Source organism: Gekko japonicus, unplaced genomic scaffold (genome assembly GCF_001447785.1).
Source record: "Gekko japonicus isolate JY-2015 unplaced genomic scaffold, Gekko_japonicus_V1.1 scaffold4206, whole genome shotgun sequence".
Lineage (NCBI taxonomy): Eukaryota > Metazoa > Chordata > Lepidosauria > Squamata > Gekkonidae > Gekko > Gekko japonicus.
Window position 1 is genome coordinate 60,851 of NW_015165367.1, and position 18,898 is coordinate 79,748.

An 18,898-nucleotide genomic window follows, 5' to 3' on the forward strand; every position below is an offset into this window, starting at 1 on the left:
TGAGGGCGGAGGGGGAGGTCAGGCGCTCTCTGGGTCTGGCTGCTTCCTGCTTGTGCTCCCCCCCCCCCCCCCCCCCGGAAGGGGGGCCTGGGGCCAAAAGGGGGGGGGAAGTGAGACTCCAGACTTGGGTTTCCACCAGGCTGAGGGCGGAGGGGGAGGTCAGGTGCTCTCTGGGTCTGGCTGCTTCCTGCTTGTGCTCCCCCCCCCCGCATGCGAAAGGTGGCCTTAGGTCACAAAGCCCTGCAGCTCTTTGTTCTTCTTCTCCTGTAGCTGGGCACCAAGTGCTCCCTCTAAGCCGTGGAGTCCTGTGAGCAACAATTCTACTCTGTGAACCTCCTGGCCTTAAAGCTGTGAGCCAGCGATTGGGCTGTTGCATCAGTGAATTTGCTCTGGAGCCCTCCTTCCTGAGCCAAGACAGAAACGCACTCACACTCCCTCAGCTTAGGGGGAACACCGCTGGGCACCTTGTTGGTCACGGGGCAGAGTTGGCATAAAGGTCTGCAACAGCAGCTGCTGCCTAAATTTGCTAATTTATTCCAGCTGAGCTGGATCTGTTTTTCGGGGTCCTCCTTGCAGGTCTTTTCAGCTTCCCCAGAGTGGGCCGGGTGTGAAGGCGGCAGCTGCTGCTGGATCGTGGGGTGGATTCATGTGCGGGGGTAGGGGATCTTCCCAGGGGTCAGGGACCCAGTGAACTGATTGGAGGACGCCAGGCAGAGCCCTGGAAAGATTGTCTCTGAGCATGCACAATGTGCAATTCTATCAGGTTACGAGACACACCAGCCCAATCTTGCTCGGTGCTCAGAGTTAGGGGGCTCAGGCCCCACCAGTCCACAACGTGGAATTTCACTTCTCGCTTGCACCAAGTGTCTCATGCTGTTCCTTTGCTAATCTGGAAAGGTGCCTCTCCCTCCCCCCTTCAGCCTGCCAGCAATGGCCGCTCCTTTCCGGCGTCTCTTGCTCTCCCTTTCCCCCAAGCATTCATGCTGGAGTCGTGGGTCCTGCTTGGTCTGACGGGCTCCCCCGAAGCCGGGGCCTGGCCACAAACCCTGTGTGCGCATGCGTGTCTAAGCATGTGCAGAGTGCCTGCATACAAAGTTAGTATCCGCAGCCACCCCCGCCCTCCTCTCTGGGTGCTGGACGTGCACTGCTGCCAGGCCGCTTCGGTTTCTGTTGCTACCGTTTTGTTTTCAGAATGTTGACCCCAATGGAGCTTTAGTCAAGAGGGCGGAGGGATTTCTTAGGCCAGGAGTCAGCAGAACTTGGTGCCCCCCCCAATCCATGGGCAGAGCACCCCTCCCCACTGATGGCCATGAACAGGGAGCCCGTTTGGTTCCAGCTGGGGTTGCCTAGGCAACGGCAGGCAAATCCCTCGCTCTCCTGTGGTGACGGTTTCCTCTTGCGTGCTCGCCTTTGACCCCAGAGCGCCACTTGCTCCTTTGTCCCCCTCCTCCTCCGTCCCTTGCAGGAGGCGGTCTTGGGGGTCTTCGGCCTGGCCTGGCCCAAAAGATCCACCCAGCGTGGCTGGCGATGCTCCCTCTAAGCTGTGGAGTCTTGTGAGCAAAAATTCTGCTTTGCGAGCTGCCGGCATTAAAGTTGTGAGCCAGCGATTGGACTGCTGCCTCAATCAGTTCGCTCCGGAGCCATCCGTCCTGAGCGGAGACAAAAAATGTGTGAGCTGGAGGCTAAAAGAACTGTGAGCTGGCTCACACGTCCTCACACTGGTGGCTGGTTCTCCGGCAGAGGGGACCAGTGTTCCCTCTAAACTGAGTTAGGGTGAGCCAGCTCACAGTTCTTTTAGCCTCCAGCTCACACATTTTTTGTCTCCGCTCAGGACGGATGGCTCCGGAGCGAACTGATTGAGGCAGCAGTCCAATCGCTGGCTCACAACTTTAATGCCGGCAGCTCGCAAAGCAGAATTTTTGCTCACAAGACTCCACAGCTTAGAGGACGCATTGGAGGGGACTCCTCCTGGGGCCAGTGTGGGTGCCTTTTCTGCACAGAGGGAGGGGCTCTGATCCTTCAGGGCCAAGTTCCAGCCTGCCCAAGCTCCCCCCCCCGCACCCCCAGCGCTTTCCCCCTGGGTCTCACTTTTTTGGGGGAGTCTGTTTGGGTTTCCCTGAGTCCTGTTAGGGAGGCGTCTTCTTGGCCATCTCAGTGGGTGTGGGGGGGCCTTATCCTTGCCTGGGTGGGTGGGGGGGCTTGCTGAGATCTGGACTCTCCAAAAGCCCCATCCGGGGCTGCCCTCACCAATCTAGCAGCATTTCCAGCATGGTTCTTGGGGGGGGGGGATTTCTTCTTGTGCAATAGTTGCTGGAAAACAACCTGAGTGAAACTGGAGCGGTTGTCGTCCCCCCCCTTTACTCTCCCCCTCACTTTGGCAGTGGCACAGGCTTGGGTTGGGGGGGGTGTTAAATGTGCCACCAGTCACAAGATCTGCCTCGTGGTAAGGGGGCGGGAGGCTGGCTTCCCAGGAGAGAAAGTGATCCATGTTTTCCAGGAAGACTTGGGCTGCCTTCGGTTCTTCCCGGAATTCCTGTAGGCCCCCCTTCCCCCCCCTCTGGGCAACTGATTGGAGCAATGATACCTGAGGGTTGGGGACGAAGCCGCCCTAGGTCAGTATTGTCTGTTTTGCTTAGGAGCTGTGTTCCCTCTAAGCTGAGTGAGTGTGAGCTAGCTCTCAGTTCTTTAGCCTCCAGCTCACACATTTTTTTCTTGGCTCAGGAAGGACGTGGCTCTAGAGCAAACTAATCTATGCAGCAGCCAAATCGTTGGCTCACAACTTTAATGCCCGGAGCTCACAAAGTAGAATTTTTGCTCACCAGACTCCACGGCTTAGAGGGAACATTAATCCTGCCCCACAGCAGCCGGGACCTTTTTAGCCTCCGGCTCACACATTTTCGTCTCGGCTCAGGAAGGAGGGCTCCAGAGCAAACCAATCTATGCAGCAGCCACATCAGCTCGCTCACCACTTTAAGGCCAGCAACTCACCAAGTAGAATTTTGGCTCACCAGACTCCACAGCTTAGAGGGAGCATCGCTCCAGAAGGGGATGCAGGGTCCCTGTCTTGGATCCGTTTGGCAGCCGTGAGGTCTTAATGCAGGCGGGGGGGGGGGGGGGTCCAAAACTTCATGTGTGTGTGTGTGTGTGGGAGCGGCTTTATTGCTTGTGCTGTCGTAGCTTCCCCACTCTCTCTCTCTCTCTGTGTGTGTGTGAACTGGGAGCCAGGAGGCCTGGGTCCCGTCGTGAACCACCGCCCCTCCCCCAGTTTGCCAGAGGCCCCCTCCCAAGTGAGAAAGAGAGACCACAAGGGGGGGGACCTCACCAGCAGAGCAGCTGGGCTGGGGTGGTGCGTAGTGCGAGGAGGAGCACACTGTCTTGTTGTCCTCGGGTGACCCTGCACGCCCGGTTTGGAGCGGATCCTGCCTCCTCGCTGCCGCCACTGGGACTAGATGTCCTTTTCGCTCCCTGGAACAGGACGCTCCATCCTCTTGACAAGGGAAGTGTGGCGAGGGGGGGGGCTGTCTTTTCCCTCCTCCTCTGCCCCCCCCCGCTTCTGCAGTGCCGATTGGCTGCAGCAGCTCTTCTTGGGGGGGGAGAGGGAGGAGGTTGGGGGCATCTCAGGGCAAGCTCCAGCCTGGATTGCAGAGCCTTCGCTTGGTGATGTTTCCGCTGGCTTTTTTTGGGGGGGGGGGCACAGAGCTGTCCTCCTGGGCTGCCCTGCTGCCTGTCCCCTCCCCAATTACCTGGGAGCAAACTGTTCTCTCTGCTCTCCCCTCGTGTATACTTTTTTAAAAAATCCCCCCCTTGCAACTCCCATGCATCCCCTCACCCCACCCCCAGTGCCCCGATTACTGTCAGTCTTCCAAGACTTTTATTTTCTGTGCGTCCTGACCCTGTTTCTCAGGGGTCTTCGCTCTGGCATTGCACAGTGGTGTGTGCCTCTGAGCGCGTGCAGAGTCACTGCCTTTGCAGAGGGCATCGAAGGCTGGGTTGCGAACCACCAGTTGGTGGCTGACGATTTCCCGCTATTATAAATGAACTGCAGATGACAGAGCTCTGTCTCTCCCCCCCCCCCGACAACGGCTGTTTTGGAAGGGCGTCTGTTTTGGAAGGGTGTCGTGCCCTGCTGTGGCCCCCCTCTGGAGCCCTCCCTCCTCAGACTCTGCCCCCCAAATCTCCAGCTGTTTTCCATCCCGGAGGTGGCAACCGCAATCGAAGGTCGGGGAGGGGTGGGCCTGCCGCTGTGCTCTGCTTTGCAAGGTGGGCTTTGTAACCTTGTGCACTGGGAGTGTTGGGGGGTGGGATCCACTGTGCGGTTTGGTGGGGTGGCTCTTGGGTTAAGGTTTGCTCAGCTCCGCAGCCGGACATCTGAAGGCTTTACAGGGGTGGAACTCTGAGCACATGCAGAGTGCCGGCAGGGCTTGTTTTGATTTAATTTTTAAAATTATTTTCTCTAAAAAAAAAGGTGGGAAGAAAGGGAGGAAGAAGGGGTAGGGAGGAAATATGGATTCATCAGGAACTCTCGGTCTGGGGCAAGGGATGCTCTGTCATCTCGGTGCTGGGGGGGGGCAACAGTGGGAGGGCTTCTAGGGCCCTGGCCCCACTGCTGGACCTCCTGACGGTACCTGGTATTTCTGGCAAACTGTGTGACACAGAGTGTTGGACTGGAGGGGCCATTGGCCTGATCCAACATTGGCTTCTCTTATGTTCGTATGTTCTTATGAATTAGATAAGCATATTGAGCAGAGGTCCATCAGTGGCTATTAGCCACAAGGTATAGATAGGAGCTCTCGATCTGGGCCAAGGAATGCTCTGTATTCTTGGTGCTTGGTGGTGGCAATGGTGGGAGGGCTTCTAGTGTCCTGGCCCCACTGGTGGACCTCCTGAGGGCACCTGGTATTTCTGGCCAGTGTGTGACACACGAGTGTTGGACTGGATGTGCCATTGGCCTGATCCAACACTGGTTTCTCTTATGTTCTCTTATGTTCTTAAATATTTATGAGTTGTTACATACTTCAAGTACCTAGCAGTGCTTATTTATGTCAAAGTCCTGGCACATTTTAATTTTGGAAATTCTGCATGCAACCCTTCCCCTCTCGCGTTCTGTTCCCGGTCTGTTCACACCCTCCCCCCCCCACTCCCTCCCCAAGCATGCTGCTTATTCGTCCACGGAAGGAGCCACAGAGTAGGTGAGTCTGGAGTTCTCCCAGCCTGGCCCCCCCCCCAGTGGCCACTTCCTCACCGAGGTGAGCACAGCCTGGGGGTGTCCATGGATCTGTGAGGTGCCTGGTCCTCTCTCTGTCCCTGGGAATGAACCCCCCCTCCTCTCTCGTCCCCCCCTCCCCTCCCCTCCAGGCCATGGTGGCATGTTACCCCGGCAACGGCATGGGTTATGTGCGGCACGTGGACAACCCCAGCGGGGACGGGCGCTGCGTCACCTGCATTTATTACCTAAACCGGCACTGGGATAGCAAGGTAGGTGGTGGGGTCTGGAGAAGACTCCTTTGCCCTGATCGCCCCTCCCCCCCCCCACGAGTCTCATGCATGGCCCCAGCGTTTCCCCACTGGTGCAAGAGCGCCTCCCCCCTCCACCTTCTCTCCCCTCCTCGCCAGCCTTCGGGGGTTTGTTCAGGACTCCTGGGTTAGATTGTCAAGTTCGGCAGACGTCAGTCCAGGATGCCTGGGAGCTGTGGCCGGTACCCGGGCGGCCCCCGATTGAGGGACTCCGGGACTGTTTGCGGGGAGAAGAAGTCGGACCAGAGTGCGGGACATTCAAGGCACTGACAAAAAAAATCAGTGTGGGCTCCTGAACATATGCAGAGTGCCGTTCTTTCAGCACGTCCCCCGCACTGGTCATGGGGGAGGGTTTCCAGCACAGACGTGTGGGTTGAGCCACCAACCGGGGGCTTTGAGGCAGGACTCCTGGGTTTTGCTGGCAGCTGCAGGTGAGGAATGGAATTTGAGGGGATGCCTGGAAGAAGGCAGGCGGGACCCCTTTGAGCTCTGGGCCCCACCGCTCCTGATTTCTGGACTTGGGTTGGAGCGTTGCCCTGTGGCGATGCCTCTGTGTGAACCAGCTGGCACAGGTTTGGCCGGGGAGACACTGGGGTTGTGGGTCTGGTTGGGTCGTTTCTCTTGCTCTTCTTGTTTTTTTTAAAAAAATAAGTTCTCATGTATATATCTAATTCTAAACAGTCCCTCTATGTGCAGATACTTATTTCCACAGATAAGGGGGCATGTTTCCCCCCAACAGGGTTTTTTACAGACTCAGGGGACTCTATGACTCTGCAAAAAGATCCAAAAAGTTTTTTTCAAAAGCCTCAGGGAGGGTTGAATCCCCCCATACCTTTTCAAATGGGCTCCGCAGGGATCTACTCAAGGCCCCCACCACATCGTCAGTGAGAGATAGTGGGGGGGGGGAGAGGAAGCAAAAAGCAGAACTGGAGTGCGGATTGGGGAGGATTCCACCAGCAGTATGAATGGCTAAATAGCAAGGGGTTTGGAGCCAGGCCTGGGACGACGGTTGCCCACTCAAGGTTGGGAAATTCCTGGAGATTCTGTGGTGAAGTCTGAAGAGTGCAAAGTTTAGAGAGGGGAGAAGCCTCAGCTGGATATAATGCCACCCATGTTCTCCAGGGGGACAGCTCTCTGTTGTCTGGAGTTCAGTTGTAATTCTGGGGGTTCTCCAGGTCCCACCTGGAGGCTGGCAAACCTAGGCCTGAGCACCCTCTGGGTGACTTGATACCACCTGACTTGCATGCTTCAACTAGGCCTGGCTGCTTGCTCCTGTTCAACAGCGGCAACCCTACGAAAGTCAGTGTAGTATAATGGTCAGAGTTTGCAAGACCCAGGTTTAGATCCCCATCTTGCTGGGTGATTCTGGACCAGTCACATACTTTCAACCTAACCTACCTCATAGGGTTGTTGTGTAGATAACAAAGAGAAGAGAATAATGTAAACTGCTCTAGTCCCCACTGTGGAGAAGAAGCAGAGGATGTGGGGGGGGGATGGGATATAGCCGCTCCTGCAAGTTCCTTGCGGGTCCCCACTTGTTTGATTCTAACAACAACCCTGCGAGGTAGGGAGACATACACCCAAAGCCCACAAGCTGGCTGAGGCCTTCCACCATCAACCTCCCCCCACCCCATGATGGCTTTCTGTGATTTGAACCTGGGGGAGTTCAGTCTGAGGGCGCGAGCATGGCTAGAGGGGAATGGAGGGTGAATCCCCCAGGCCTCCAAAGCCACCGGGGACGGGTCGTGGCTCAGAGCAGCTGCTTGTCACGCAGAAGGTCCCAGGCTCTGCCTCCAGCTAGAAGGACCAGGCAGGAGGTGATGTGGACGAGCGCTCTCTGCCTGAAGCCCTGGAGAGCGGCTGCCAACCTGAGTAGACGAGGCCGACCTTGACGGACCAACCAAGGGTCTGAGAAGAAGAAGAAGAAGAGAAGAGATTGGACTTACACCCCATGGCCCTTCACTCGGAGCCTCAGAGCGGCTTACAAACCCCTTCCCCTCCCCACAACAGACACCCTGTGAGGTGGGTGGGGCTGAGAGAGCGCTGACAGAAACTGCCTTTGAGAAACAGCTCTGAGAGAACTTGTGACTGACCCAAGGTCACCCAGCTGGCTGCAAGTGGAGGAATCAAACCCGGTTCTCCCAGACCGGAGTCCGCGCACTTAACCACTGCACCAAACTGGCAGCTTCATGTATGTTCAAGGTTCAGCCCCTCCCCTTCCACAAGAGCGACTAGTGCTTGGGGCATTACCCTGAATTCCCTCTCACATTTCCATCCGCAGCATCACAGCTCTGTAGGACACCCTCTGTGGGGGAGAGCGCTGCCCCCCCGCCTTGGTGAGTTCAGGGTTCTGTGCCGACAGACCCGCCTGCTGAAGAGCCTTGTTTCCACCCCTCTTCCAGGTTCACGGTGGGATCCTGCAAATCTACCCCGAAGGGCGGCAGGTTGTCGCCAACATCGAGCCCATCTTCGACCGGCTGCTCCTCTTCTGGTCGGACCGGCGCAACCCCCATGAAGTGAAGCCGGCCTACGCCACGAGGTGAGGGCTGCCTCTCCGACTTGGGGCAGGGCGGGGGCCGATTTGGATCAGGGCCGTGGCGAGCGAGGAGGAAGGGGCTGTGGCCTTCTGTTGGGATTCTTTGATTCAGGGCCGATGGTCGTATTGCAAACACAAGAGCCACATTAGTAAAAGAAAAATATCTTTACTATAAAAACAAAATAAAACATGGGTATGGTACTTTGGATAAAAGAAATAAAATAAAAAAGGTCACATACTTGCAGTTACTCTCAGTAATAAATGCTACATCTTTCTATCTGTCTTGGCTTCTAGAAAGAGAACTAACACTTTGGTTCACACAAAGGGCCATGTGAATACATGAATGCTAGATCAAAGCATTTCCACAAACAAGTTGTTAGTTGACCAATACAAAGGCTACAGGTCACTTCATTAGGGTAAACAACTCCCACAAACGTTCCCTGTAGAGTACATTATGTAATGTAACATCGTGTTTCCTAACAAACAACATTTAACTCTGTAATGACTGGAGTGTAAGCAACTTGCAGTTCCAACACCTTCCCCTGCACCATTTCCCTGACCTGAAATGGCCGGGAGGGGGCTGTTTCCTCTGTTCGGGAAACAGATGTGCAGTCTGTCGGAGGATGTAGTGGAACAAATTTAGAGCCTGGTGGCACCTTTAAGACCCACAAAGGTTTATTCCAGGTATGGGCTTTCGTGTGCAAGGCACGCTTTTTATACTATGTATATATTTATAGAGTAGTGATAGCCATAGGTGCAGACAGCTTTAAAAGGGAAACAGGCAGGTTTGTGGAGGAGAGGTAAATCAGTGGCTACTAGCCATGGGGATTAAAGGGAACATCCCTGTTCAGAGGCAGTCAACCTCTGAATCCCAGAGCCAGGAGGCAACATCAGGGGAAGGCCTCGGCCTCTTTGCCCTCTTGTTGGCCCTCCAGAGGAACTGGCTGGCCCCTGTGTGAGGCAGGAGGCTGGACTGAATGGACCACTAGTCTGATGCAACAGGGCTCTTCTCATGTTCTTGTGAAGGCCTCGGCCTCTCTGCCCTGTTGCTGGCCCTCCAGGGGAACTGGCTGGCCCCTGTGGGAGACGGGATGCTGGACTAGATGGACCCTCACTGGTCTGATCCCGCAGGGCTCCTCTGGTGTCCTTATATCAGGGGAAGGCCTCGGCCTCTCTGCCCTGTTGCTGGCCCTCCAGGGGAACTGGCTGGCCCCTGTGGGAGACGGGATGCTGGACTAGATGGACCCTCACTGGTCTGATCCCGCAGGGCTCTTCTGATAATCGTATGTCCCGAACAGGGCAAAGAGTGCCCCCTGAGCCTCTTTCAGGTTGGGGAAAAAATCCAAAGGGGGGCTCAAGCCCCCTCTCCCCACCCACCCCGGTCCTGATTCAGATTCCGCCCCCATACACCCAAGAATTGGGTTCTGAGCACAGAATTCGCAGCGTGTGTCCAATCACTAGGACCTGGGTTTGGCACCCAGAGGGAGACCCCAAATGGAACTCTGCTCCTTAACCTGGGGTCCAGTCTGCCCGGGGTGTGTGTGTCTCTTGCAGAAGTGGATGCAGAGCCAATCCCCCCCCCCCCCCGCGCGCCCCCCCCCACGGATTACACCCCCACAACTGCTCCTTGGCACCTTACTCTGAAGAAGGCTGCATCTGCCCCGGCTTCTGCCCACCTCTTGCCTCTTTCTTCTGCAGGTACGCCATCACGGTCTGGTATTTTGACGCCAAAGAGCGGGCAGAAGCCAAAGGGAGACACCGGATGGGTACGTGAACGGGGTGGTGGTGGTGGGTGGGTTGGGGACTTTCCCGTCCAGGCTGGGCTTGGTCCTGCTGACGTGAAGGGCAGGGATCCATAGATTTGTGTTTCTGAGTGCCTCTCCCCTTTCGGCCAGCCCCCAGAAGGTAGCTGGATCTTGAAATTCATTAATTTACTTTATTTCTTTCCCCCCAGTGGAGATCCAAAGGGGCTTGCATTTTCTCTCCTCTCCACCATTTTATCCTCACAACCACCCTGTGAGGTAGGTTAGGCTTGAGAGCAGTGTTCCCTCTAAGCTGAGTTAGTGTGAGCTAGCTCAGTTTTCTAGCCTCCGGCTCACACTTTTTTTGTCTGAGCTCAGGAAGGATGTGGCTCCAGAGCAAGCTAATTTATGCCATAGCCAAATCGCTCGCTCACAACTTTAATGCCAGTGGCAGCTCACAAAGTAGAATGTTTGCTCACAAGACTCCACAGCTTAGAGGGAGCCTTGCTTGAGTTGAGTGTGTGTGACTGGCCCAAGGTCACCCAAACGGCTTCCATGGCACGTGGGGATTCGAACCTGGGTTTCCCCAGATCCTAGGCCAGTGGTGTCAAACATAAGGCCCGAGGGCCAGAGCTCTTACCCGGCCTGCGAGCGACTGGTATGTATGGAAATGTAAGGTGCTCCCCCTATTATGGTATCCTTTGGGGGGGAAACCTAGTCTTGCACATGATTAAATATGTTTATTCGGGCTTTTGTGGGCTCCCCAGTAAATCAGTTGCTTTCACTGCTAGAAGTCGTTTGCAGTTTGGTGTAGTGGTTAGGAGCGCGGACTGTAATCTGGGAGAACCAGGTTTGATTCCCCACTCCTCCACTTGCAGTTGCTGGCGTGACCTTGGGTCAGTCACAAGTTCTCTCAGAGCTGTTCTCTCAAGAGCAGTCCTCCAAAGAGCTCTCTCAGCCCCACCTGCCTCACAGGGTGTCTGTTGTGGGGAGGGGAAGGGAGTTTCTAAGCCGCTCTGAGACTCTGAGTGAAGGGCTTGGTATAAATCCAATCTCCTCTTCTTCTTTTGTTTGTATTTTGAGTAAAAACTACTATTGTTAATTGGCTTTGCCTGGGTCCTTTATAAGGGTTATATCTCTGGTACCCGGCATCACATTTTATGGCACGCTGGGCCTGGCCCGACAAAGTGACATTTATCTCAGATCCGGCCCTTGTAACACATGAGTTTGACACCTCTGTCTTAGGGCAGTGCTTTAACCAGTACACCACACTGTCTCTAAGTAAAGGCTCTGGAGTCCCCTGGCTGGGACTTCCTGGGCAGCTTGAGTCCCGTGCAGTTTACCTTGTTATCCCTGAGCTCATTTGGTTGGTTGGGCAGATTGTTCTAAAGATCTTTTGATCTTTGAGTCGCATTGTGACCGCTTCCCTCCCCCCACAACACGGGTCCTCCGCGTGGCTTGAAAAAGGACCTGGGAAATGGCGAATTAGTTTAAAAACCCGGAGAAGCCACGGGCGCCCTCTTCAGGCCAGTCCCCACGATGCAAAGTCCTCGTGAGCCAGAGGTGCTCTTTGCTCCTTTGGGCGCCTTTTGAGTCGCCATTATTCCTGCGCACCGGGAGCAAACAGCGGCTCCAACGGGGAGGCCTTTTCAGCTGGTAAGAATGGTGCTGGGTGTGCACTGCGGCATGTGACTCTCCGTCTCTGTATGTGCCATGCTCAAAATCAGAATGCGGTGCAGGGAAGAAGAGAACTCCTGGCACGTATGTAACGCACTGTCCTGGTGCCACCCAGAGAATTGGCCTGGTCCCTGAGGGGGGGGAGGTTGGAGGTTGCAGCTCACCAAGTTTTGCCCCACAAGGCTGCCTTCAAGACAGCAGAAGGTGTGGGGGTACGCTGCAGGTCATCCTCCACAGGATGCAAGGCAAAACCATGTCTCTCTGAACATAAGAACATAAGAGAAGCCAATGTTGGATCAGGCCAATGGCCCATCTAGGCCAACACTCTGTCACACAGTGGCCAGAAATACCAGGTGCCATCAGGAGGTCCAGCAGTGGGGCCAGGACATTAGAAGCCCTCCCACTGTTGACCCCCTACCCCCAAGCACCAAGAATACAGAGCATCCCTTGCCCCAGACTGAGAGTCCCTATCTGTACCTTGTGGCTAATAGCCACTGATGGACCTCTGCTCCAGATGTTTATTCAATTCCCTCTTGAAGCCGTCCATGCTTGTAGCCGCCACCACCTCCTGTGGCAGTGAGTTCCATGTGTTAATCACTTTTTGGGGGAAGAAGGACTTCCTTTGATCTGTCCTAACCCGACCGCTCAGCAATTTCATGGAGTGCCCACAAGGAGTTCTTGTATTGTGAGAAAGGGAGAAAAGGACTTCTTTCTCAACCTGCTCCATCCCATGCATAATCTTTTCAACCTCGATCATGTCACCCCTCAGTCGTCGTTTCTCCAAGCTAAAGAGCCCTAAGCGTTTTAACCCTTTTGTCATAGGGGAAAGTGTTCCAACCCTTTTATCATTCGAGTTGCCCTTTTCTGCACTTTCCCCGATGCTGAAAAATCCTTTTTGAGGTGTGGTGATCAGAACTGTACACAGTCCTCCAAATGTGTACAGTTCTGGTCACCACACCTCTGCAGGCACAAGGACTCCCAGTTACGGTGCCAGAGGCTCTGGCATTCAGGTGCACTCTTCTCGGGAGGCACAGAGACCTCGGGACAAGGTGTGCCCACATTCTCCTTTCTTCACTCCTGAGCCGGGAGCTCCTTTCCCAACCGAGAGAGGACAGAGTCAGCGAGAAAAAAGACCTTGCAGGCGGCAGGTTCCTGCCTAGCTTCAAAGGGTAGGGGGTGGAGGCGGGGGGAGGAGGAGAGGGTGACCCCGCCCTGTTCTCGTGGCTGCCCAGGCCACCTGCCAATGAGTTTACCTTTGGAACAGTGGGAAATCTGCCCGTTTTGACCTCCGGAAGGCACGCATGAGGAACATTCCTTCTCGGAGAGTTCTCAGCACAAGGTGTGCATTGTTTAAAAGCAAAGGAGCGTTACGGACTTTAAAGGGGTGCTTATTCCTATCCCAAATGTATGTAAATGACATTCACTTGTGAGGGCTGGCATGTGGTCGTGGCTAGAGGCAGGGCTGTCGAACTCATTTGCTACGGGGGCCGGATCTGACATACATGAGACCTTATTGGGATGGGCCCTGTGTGTCATAAAATGTAATGAACATAAGAACATAAGAACAGAAAAGAAGCCCATGTTGGGTCAGGCCAATGGCCCATCCAGCCCAACACTCAATCTCTATTTCCTGAAAGGTGCACTTCATTCATTGGCTTTAATGAGCATAGGGCTTAACATAAGAGATGCCAATGTTGGATCAGGCCAATGGCCCATCCAGTCCAACACTCTGTATCACACAGTGGCCAGAAATACCAGGGGCCCTCAGGAGGTCCAGCAGTGGGGCCAGGACACTAGAAGCCCTCCCACTGTTCACCCCCCCAAGCACCAAGAATACAGAGCATCCCTTGCCCCAGACCAAGAGTTCCTATAAGAACATAAGAGAAGCCAGTGTTGGATCAGGCCGATGGCCCACCCAGTCCAACACTCTGTCACACAGTGGCCAAAAATACCAGGTGCCCTCAGGAGGTCCAGCAGTGGGGCCAGGACACTGGGAGCCCTCCCACTGTTGCCCCCACCCTCCAAGCACCATGAATACAGAGCATCCCTTGCCCCAGACCGAGAGCTCCTATCTATACCTTGTGGCTAATAGCCACCGATGGACCTCTGCTCCATATGCTTATCTAATCCCCTCTTGAAGCCGTCCATGCTTGTAGCCACCGCCACCTCCTGTGGCAGTGGATTCCAAGTGTTCATCACTCTTTGGGTGTAGAAGTACTTCCTTTTTTCTGTTCTAACCTGACCGCTCAGCAATTTCATGGAGTGCCCACGAGTTCTCGTCTTGTGTGAAAGGGAGAAAAGTACTTCTTTCTCTACCTGCTCTATCCCATGCATCATCTTGTAAACCTCAATCACGTCACCCCTCAGCCGTCGTTTCTCCAAGCTAAAGAGCCCCCAGCGCTTCAGCCTTTCTTCATAGGGAAAGTGTTCCAACCCTTTGCCAGGTAACAGAGATATATCCTTTATAAAGGACACAGACAAACAAAATTAAAGATTTTTTTCTTAAACTTTAAATAACACATTTCCAGTGAGTTCGACACCCCTGACTGAGTGTCCGACCGAGATCTGGGAGGACCCAGGTTCGAATCCCAACTCTTCCCTGAAAGTCTGCTGGGTGACCTTGGGCCGGTCACACCCTCTCAGCCTAACTGCTGGAGACAAGTCCAGGAGCACCTCTGAGAGACCAGCCAGGTTTTTTTGGGTACAAACTTTTGAGAGTCAAGAGTATTTAATGCAGGAAGCTTTGACTTTCGAAAGTTTAGACCCAGAATCTCTGGTTGGACTCTGGGCTGCTCTGGGGCGCCTATCTTGCTGTTCCCCTGAGGACTAACATGCCTGCCCCCTGGAACTTCTCTCAGCCTGACGTACCTCACAGGGCTGTTGTGAGGATAAAATGGATTATTTATTGTCTGATTTATACCCCGCCCTCCCTGCAAGCAGGCTCAGGGCGGATCAGAATCCGTGATAGAAGAAGAAGAATTGATTGGATTATTTATTGTCTGATTTATACCCGGCCCATCACTTGGAGTCTCAGAGCGGTTTACAAACTCCTTTCCCTTCCCCTCCCCACAGCAGACACCCTGGGAGGCAGGTGGGGGTGAGAGAGCTCTTTCCAGAATTGTCCTTGAGAGAACAGCTCTGACAGAACTATGGCTTGCCCCAGGTCATCCAGCAGGTACAAGTGGAGGAGTGGGGGAATCAAACCCAGCTCTCCCCAGATTAGAGTCTGCGCACTTAACCACGACACCAACCCGGCTCTTGATAGTTTAGTCCCAAAATGATGAGGAGCAGTGGAAAACCTCTGAGCATGGGCAGACTGCAACCCCCACCCCACCCAGTGGGCGTGAAGTGACCCCCCTCTGGTCTTCTCTCCTGCAGCAGCTGCCCAGAAGGACGATGCGCCTCCGGCCACGCAGACCAACGGCCCCACCTGACAGGAAGCGGGAAGACGTTGTGGAGACCGGACCGCCAGAGACGCTTGGCTCTCTCTGGCCATTTCAAGCCGCCTGTTGCTGCTGCTGCCGCCGCTACCACCACCTGCGTCTGCTGCTCCGAACCCCGGCCAGGTGCAGTGGGCGGGCTCATAGTCCCGGCCCAAGAAGAGAAGGGGGCGCCTAGGGCGAGCTGGGCCCGCAGGAGAAAGAAAGGGGATGCGTTGTGCGTGGGCCTTGCATCCGTAGGAGCAGCCCCTCTGCTGGGGTCCCTTTTGCTTCCTTGTTTCAACGCGGGGGGGGGGGCCCTTCCCTGCTCAAGGCCTTGTCCGTAGATGCCCCCCCATGGCAGGGGCTTTTCGGTTTACCCCAGCCTGCTTAGCCTGCTCACGTCGATCCATCAGCCAGTCGAGAGGGAGAGAAAAGAGCAGGGAAGCCCATGAGGACGGAGGGGAGGGGAGTGAGGGGGAAGGAGCCGCTGAAGGGGCTCGTGGAGGAGACAGAATAAACATTACCTCATGGAAATGGCTTCCGCTTGCCCATTTGTGTGTGTGTGTGTGTGAGACACGATAGATGTTTATAAAATTACTAGGAGTAAAGTCCGTTGTGGGAAGAAATACAACGGACTCTAGAAGGAGGCTCCAGGTGAGTGTCCCGGCCATGGGTGGTGGGGTGGCGGAGGGAGGGGAAAATAGGGAGGCAAGCAATGTTTTATCTCCTGCTTAACTATAAGGCAGGGCTGTCACGAGTCATTTCGCTGCCCTGAGTGGGTAGTATGAGAGGAGAGCTGCATGGTAACTGGTATGGTTCCCTCCAATGCTCCCTCTACACTGTGGAGTCTGGAGATCAGTTGTAATTCAGAGTAAGGTCCAGGCCTTCCCTTTCCTCCCCCAACGCCTTTCAGTTCCAAAGCTGCTTCCCGTTTAACACTTTAACTGATTAACAGTTTAACTGACTGCCTGCTAATGCCCCACAGCCTCTTGGGACTCCCCGCTTGGAAGTTGTAGTTCTAATTCCCGTTGCTGTGTTTGCAGTAAGGCCAGCTGAGAACTATAACTCCCAAGGTGCAATGCGCCAAAAGTGGGGGTGTAAGAATGGAGGAGCCGGCAGGACGGGCCAATAGGACACCGAGGCAGCTTCCCCAGTGGCCAATTGGAAAGTAGGTGAGTCGTCGCCAGCACGGCTTGCTATATATATATGAGTAGGTGAGTCGTCGCCAGCACGGCTTGCGCTCTCTCTCTCTATATATATGTGTATATATATATGTATGGAGAGAGTGGAAAGGGAGAAGTTGGTCTCCCTTTCCCATAATACCAGAACCGCCCCCCAGGGTCATCCACTAAGGGAGGGGGGGAGATTCAGGACAGGCAAAAGGACTTCTTCACACAGTGCGCAGTTAAACTGTGGAACTCATTGCCAAGGGATGCAGGTAGGGGAAGACAAGGGCTGGGCCTTCGGTCTGATCCAGCGGGGCTCCTCTGATGTTCTTATGACTCCGGGGGGGGGGTCAACTCTGAGGGTGGGTGGGCGTGTCCCTTTGAGTTTTGGAACCAGAGCAGGTGAGACGTGGGAGGCCAGGCCTCCTGGTGTCTTTTTGTAGCTACAGGGGTCCCTAATTTGGGCGGGCTGACCTCCCCCAATGTCCTCTTTCACTCGAGTGTTCCCAGTCCTGATGAGCCCACTCCGCAGCAGGGTTTTGTTTAAAACTGGGCCGCCCCTCTCCATGGCCCCTGGCCGAGGGAACAAGCAGGCTTCTCCTCAGAAGTGGCATGTAACATCTGGTTGCCGTGTGAATGAAGAACATCTGAAGAGCTGCACCTTCCTGGTTTGATGCAGAGAAACTAAACCCCCCCCCCCCACACATGCATGCATGGAGGTGCCCCAATCGGCAGGAGGACGAGGCTCAGATCTGCACAGGTTAAGTACTGCAGCTGATGTAGGCAGATCTCTGCACACAGTGAAATTTAGGGGTGGTGGGGGGCAGTGTTCCCTCCAAGCTGAGTGAGTGTGGGCCAGCTCACAGTTTTTTAGCCTCCGGCTCACATTTTTGGCTCGGGAAGGGAGGGGGCTCCAGAGCAAACTTAATTGATGCAGCAGCCAAATCGCTCGCTCACCACTTTCATGCCCGTAGTAGCTCACAAAGTAGATTTTTTTGCCCACAAGACTCCACGGCTTAGAGGGAGCATTGGGTGTGAGTGTGTGGAGAGTCCTGTTGGTGCTTGTTGTTGTGGTTCAGTCGCACAGTCAAGTCCGACTCTTCGCTACCCCATGGACCAGATCACGCCAGGCCCTCCTGTCTTCCGCCGTCCTCCGGAGTTTGCTCAGTTTCATGTCCGTTGCCTCGATAACACTGTCCAACCATCTCATCCTCTGCCATCCCCTTCTTCTTTGACCTTCAGTCTTTCCCAGCATCAGGGTCTTCTTCTCCAGCGAGGGCTCCCTTTTCATTGGGTGGCCAAAGGATTTGAGCTTCAGCTTCAGTCTATGGCCTTCCAGGGAACAGTCAGGGTCGATTTCTTCTGTTGTTCAGTCGCACGGTCGAGTCCGACTCTTCGCAACCCCATGGACCAGCTCCCACCAGGCCCTCCTGTCTTCCGCCGTCCTCTGAAGTTTGCTCAACTTCATGCTCGTTGCATCGATAACACTGTCTAACCATCTCAATCCTTTGCCGTCCCCGTCTTCTTTGGCCTTCAGTCTTTCCCAGCATCAGGGTCTTCTTCTCCAGTGAGTGCTCCCTTCTCATTTGGTGGCCAAAGTATTTGAGCTTCAGTTTCATTATCTGGCCTTCCAGGGAACAGTCAGGGTTGATTTCCTTTAGGACTGACTGATTCGTGCCACAGAGACTCTTAAAGGCCCAGATCCACACTTGCGCTTTTTCTCAGGTGGCAGGAGCCTAACGGATGCTGAGAGTGGACCGCGAGCCACACTGTCATGGGCCTAGAGGGAGCGGCACACGCTATTCAGCTACAGCGGGTGGGATTGCAGAGGCCGGGAGGGATGCGGGAACTGGAACAGGCCACCAGGTGGCTCCACGGGGCTGTCTTGCAGGGAGGAGGCCCCTTGCAGAGTGTCTTTGCAAAGGCCTCTTTGCCTCCCTGGCAAGCGGAGAAGGGGAAACTCACACTGTTGGGTGGGGAAAGGGCCTGATTTGACAGCATACAGTTCTGGCCCCCGTATCTCCAAGAGGACATTGCAAAGCTGGGAAAAGTACGGGGCGGGGGGGCCGGGACACGGCCAAGATGATTAGCAGATTGGAGCCCCTTCCCTAAGAGGAAAGGCTGGAGTCTGGGACTTTTCAGTTTAGAAAAGAGACGACTGGGGGAGGGGGGACACACATGATAACGGTTTACATGCATGGAGTGGAGAGAGCTGACCAAAAGAACTTTTTCTTTTTCTCCCAAAGTTCTGGAACTTTTTCTTTTTCTCCCAAAGTTCTGGAACTTTTTCTTTTTCTCCCAAAGTTCTGGAACTCGAGGGCATTCGATGAAGCTGACGGGCAGTAGGTTCAGGATGGACAAAAGGAAACACTGCTTTACACAGAGGGTGATTAAAATGTGGAATTCGCTGCCAGAGGATGTTGCGATGGCCACAGGCATAAACAGATTTAAATGGGGATTGGATAGATTTCATGGCTACCGCCCATGGCGACTAATCTTCTGAATCCCACAGACAGGAGGCAGCATCAGGGAAAGGCCTCGGCTGCTCTGCCCCGTGGCTGGCCCTCCAGAGGAACTGGTTGAGACAGGAGACGGGAAGCTGGACTGGAGGGACCCTCCGTGGTGTGACCCAGCAGGGCTCTTCTGGTGTCCTTATCAGGGGAAGGCCTCGGCCTCTCTGCCCTGTGGCTGGCCCTCCAGAGGGACTGGCTGGCCCCTGTGTGAGATGGGAGGCTGCACTGGAGGGACCCTCCCTGGTGTGACCCAGCAGGGCTCTTCTGGTGTCCTTATCAGGGGAAGGCCTCGGCCTCTCTGCCCTGTGGCTGGACCTCCAGCGGGACT

The 18,898-nt window shown here is 54.8% G+C and overlaps 1 protein-coding gene across 1 annotated transcript; it reads left to right on the forward strand.

Moving 5' to 3' along the window:
* The first annotated feature begins 3,028 nt into the window (after nucleotides 1–3,028).
* On the forward strand, nucleotides 3,029–15,416 carry EGLN2 (egl-9 family hypoxia-inducible factor 2). Its single transcript, XM_015410615.1, has 5 exons — nucleotides 3,029–3,088; nucleotides 5,356–5,475; nucleotides 7,917–8,053; nucleotides 9,749–9,816; nucleotides 14,848–15,416. The coding sequence occupies exons 2-5, from the start codon at nucleotides 5,359–5,361 to the stop codon at nucleotides 14,901–14,903; spliced, it is 378 nt and encodes a 125-aa protein (XP_015266101.1). The 5' UTR covers nucleotides 3,029–3,088; nucleotides 5,356–5,358; the 3' UTR covers nucleotides 14,904–15,416.
* The last annotated feature ends 3,482 nt before the right edge of the window (nucleotides 15,417–18,898 follow it).

Coding starts and splice junctions, on each gene's coding strand:
- EGLN2 (XM_015410615.1), top strand. CDS start 5,359: ATGGTGGCATGTTACCCCGGCAACGGCATGGGTTATGTGCGGCACGTG. Junction 5,476..7,916: donor ACCGGCACTGGGATAGCAAG/GTAGGTGGTGGG, acceptor CCCCTCTTCCAG/GTTCACGGTGGGATCCTGCA. Junction 9,817..14,847: donor CAAAGGGAGACACCGGATGG/GTACGTGAACGG, acceptor TCTCTCCTGCAG/CAGCTGCCCAGAAGGACGAT.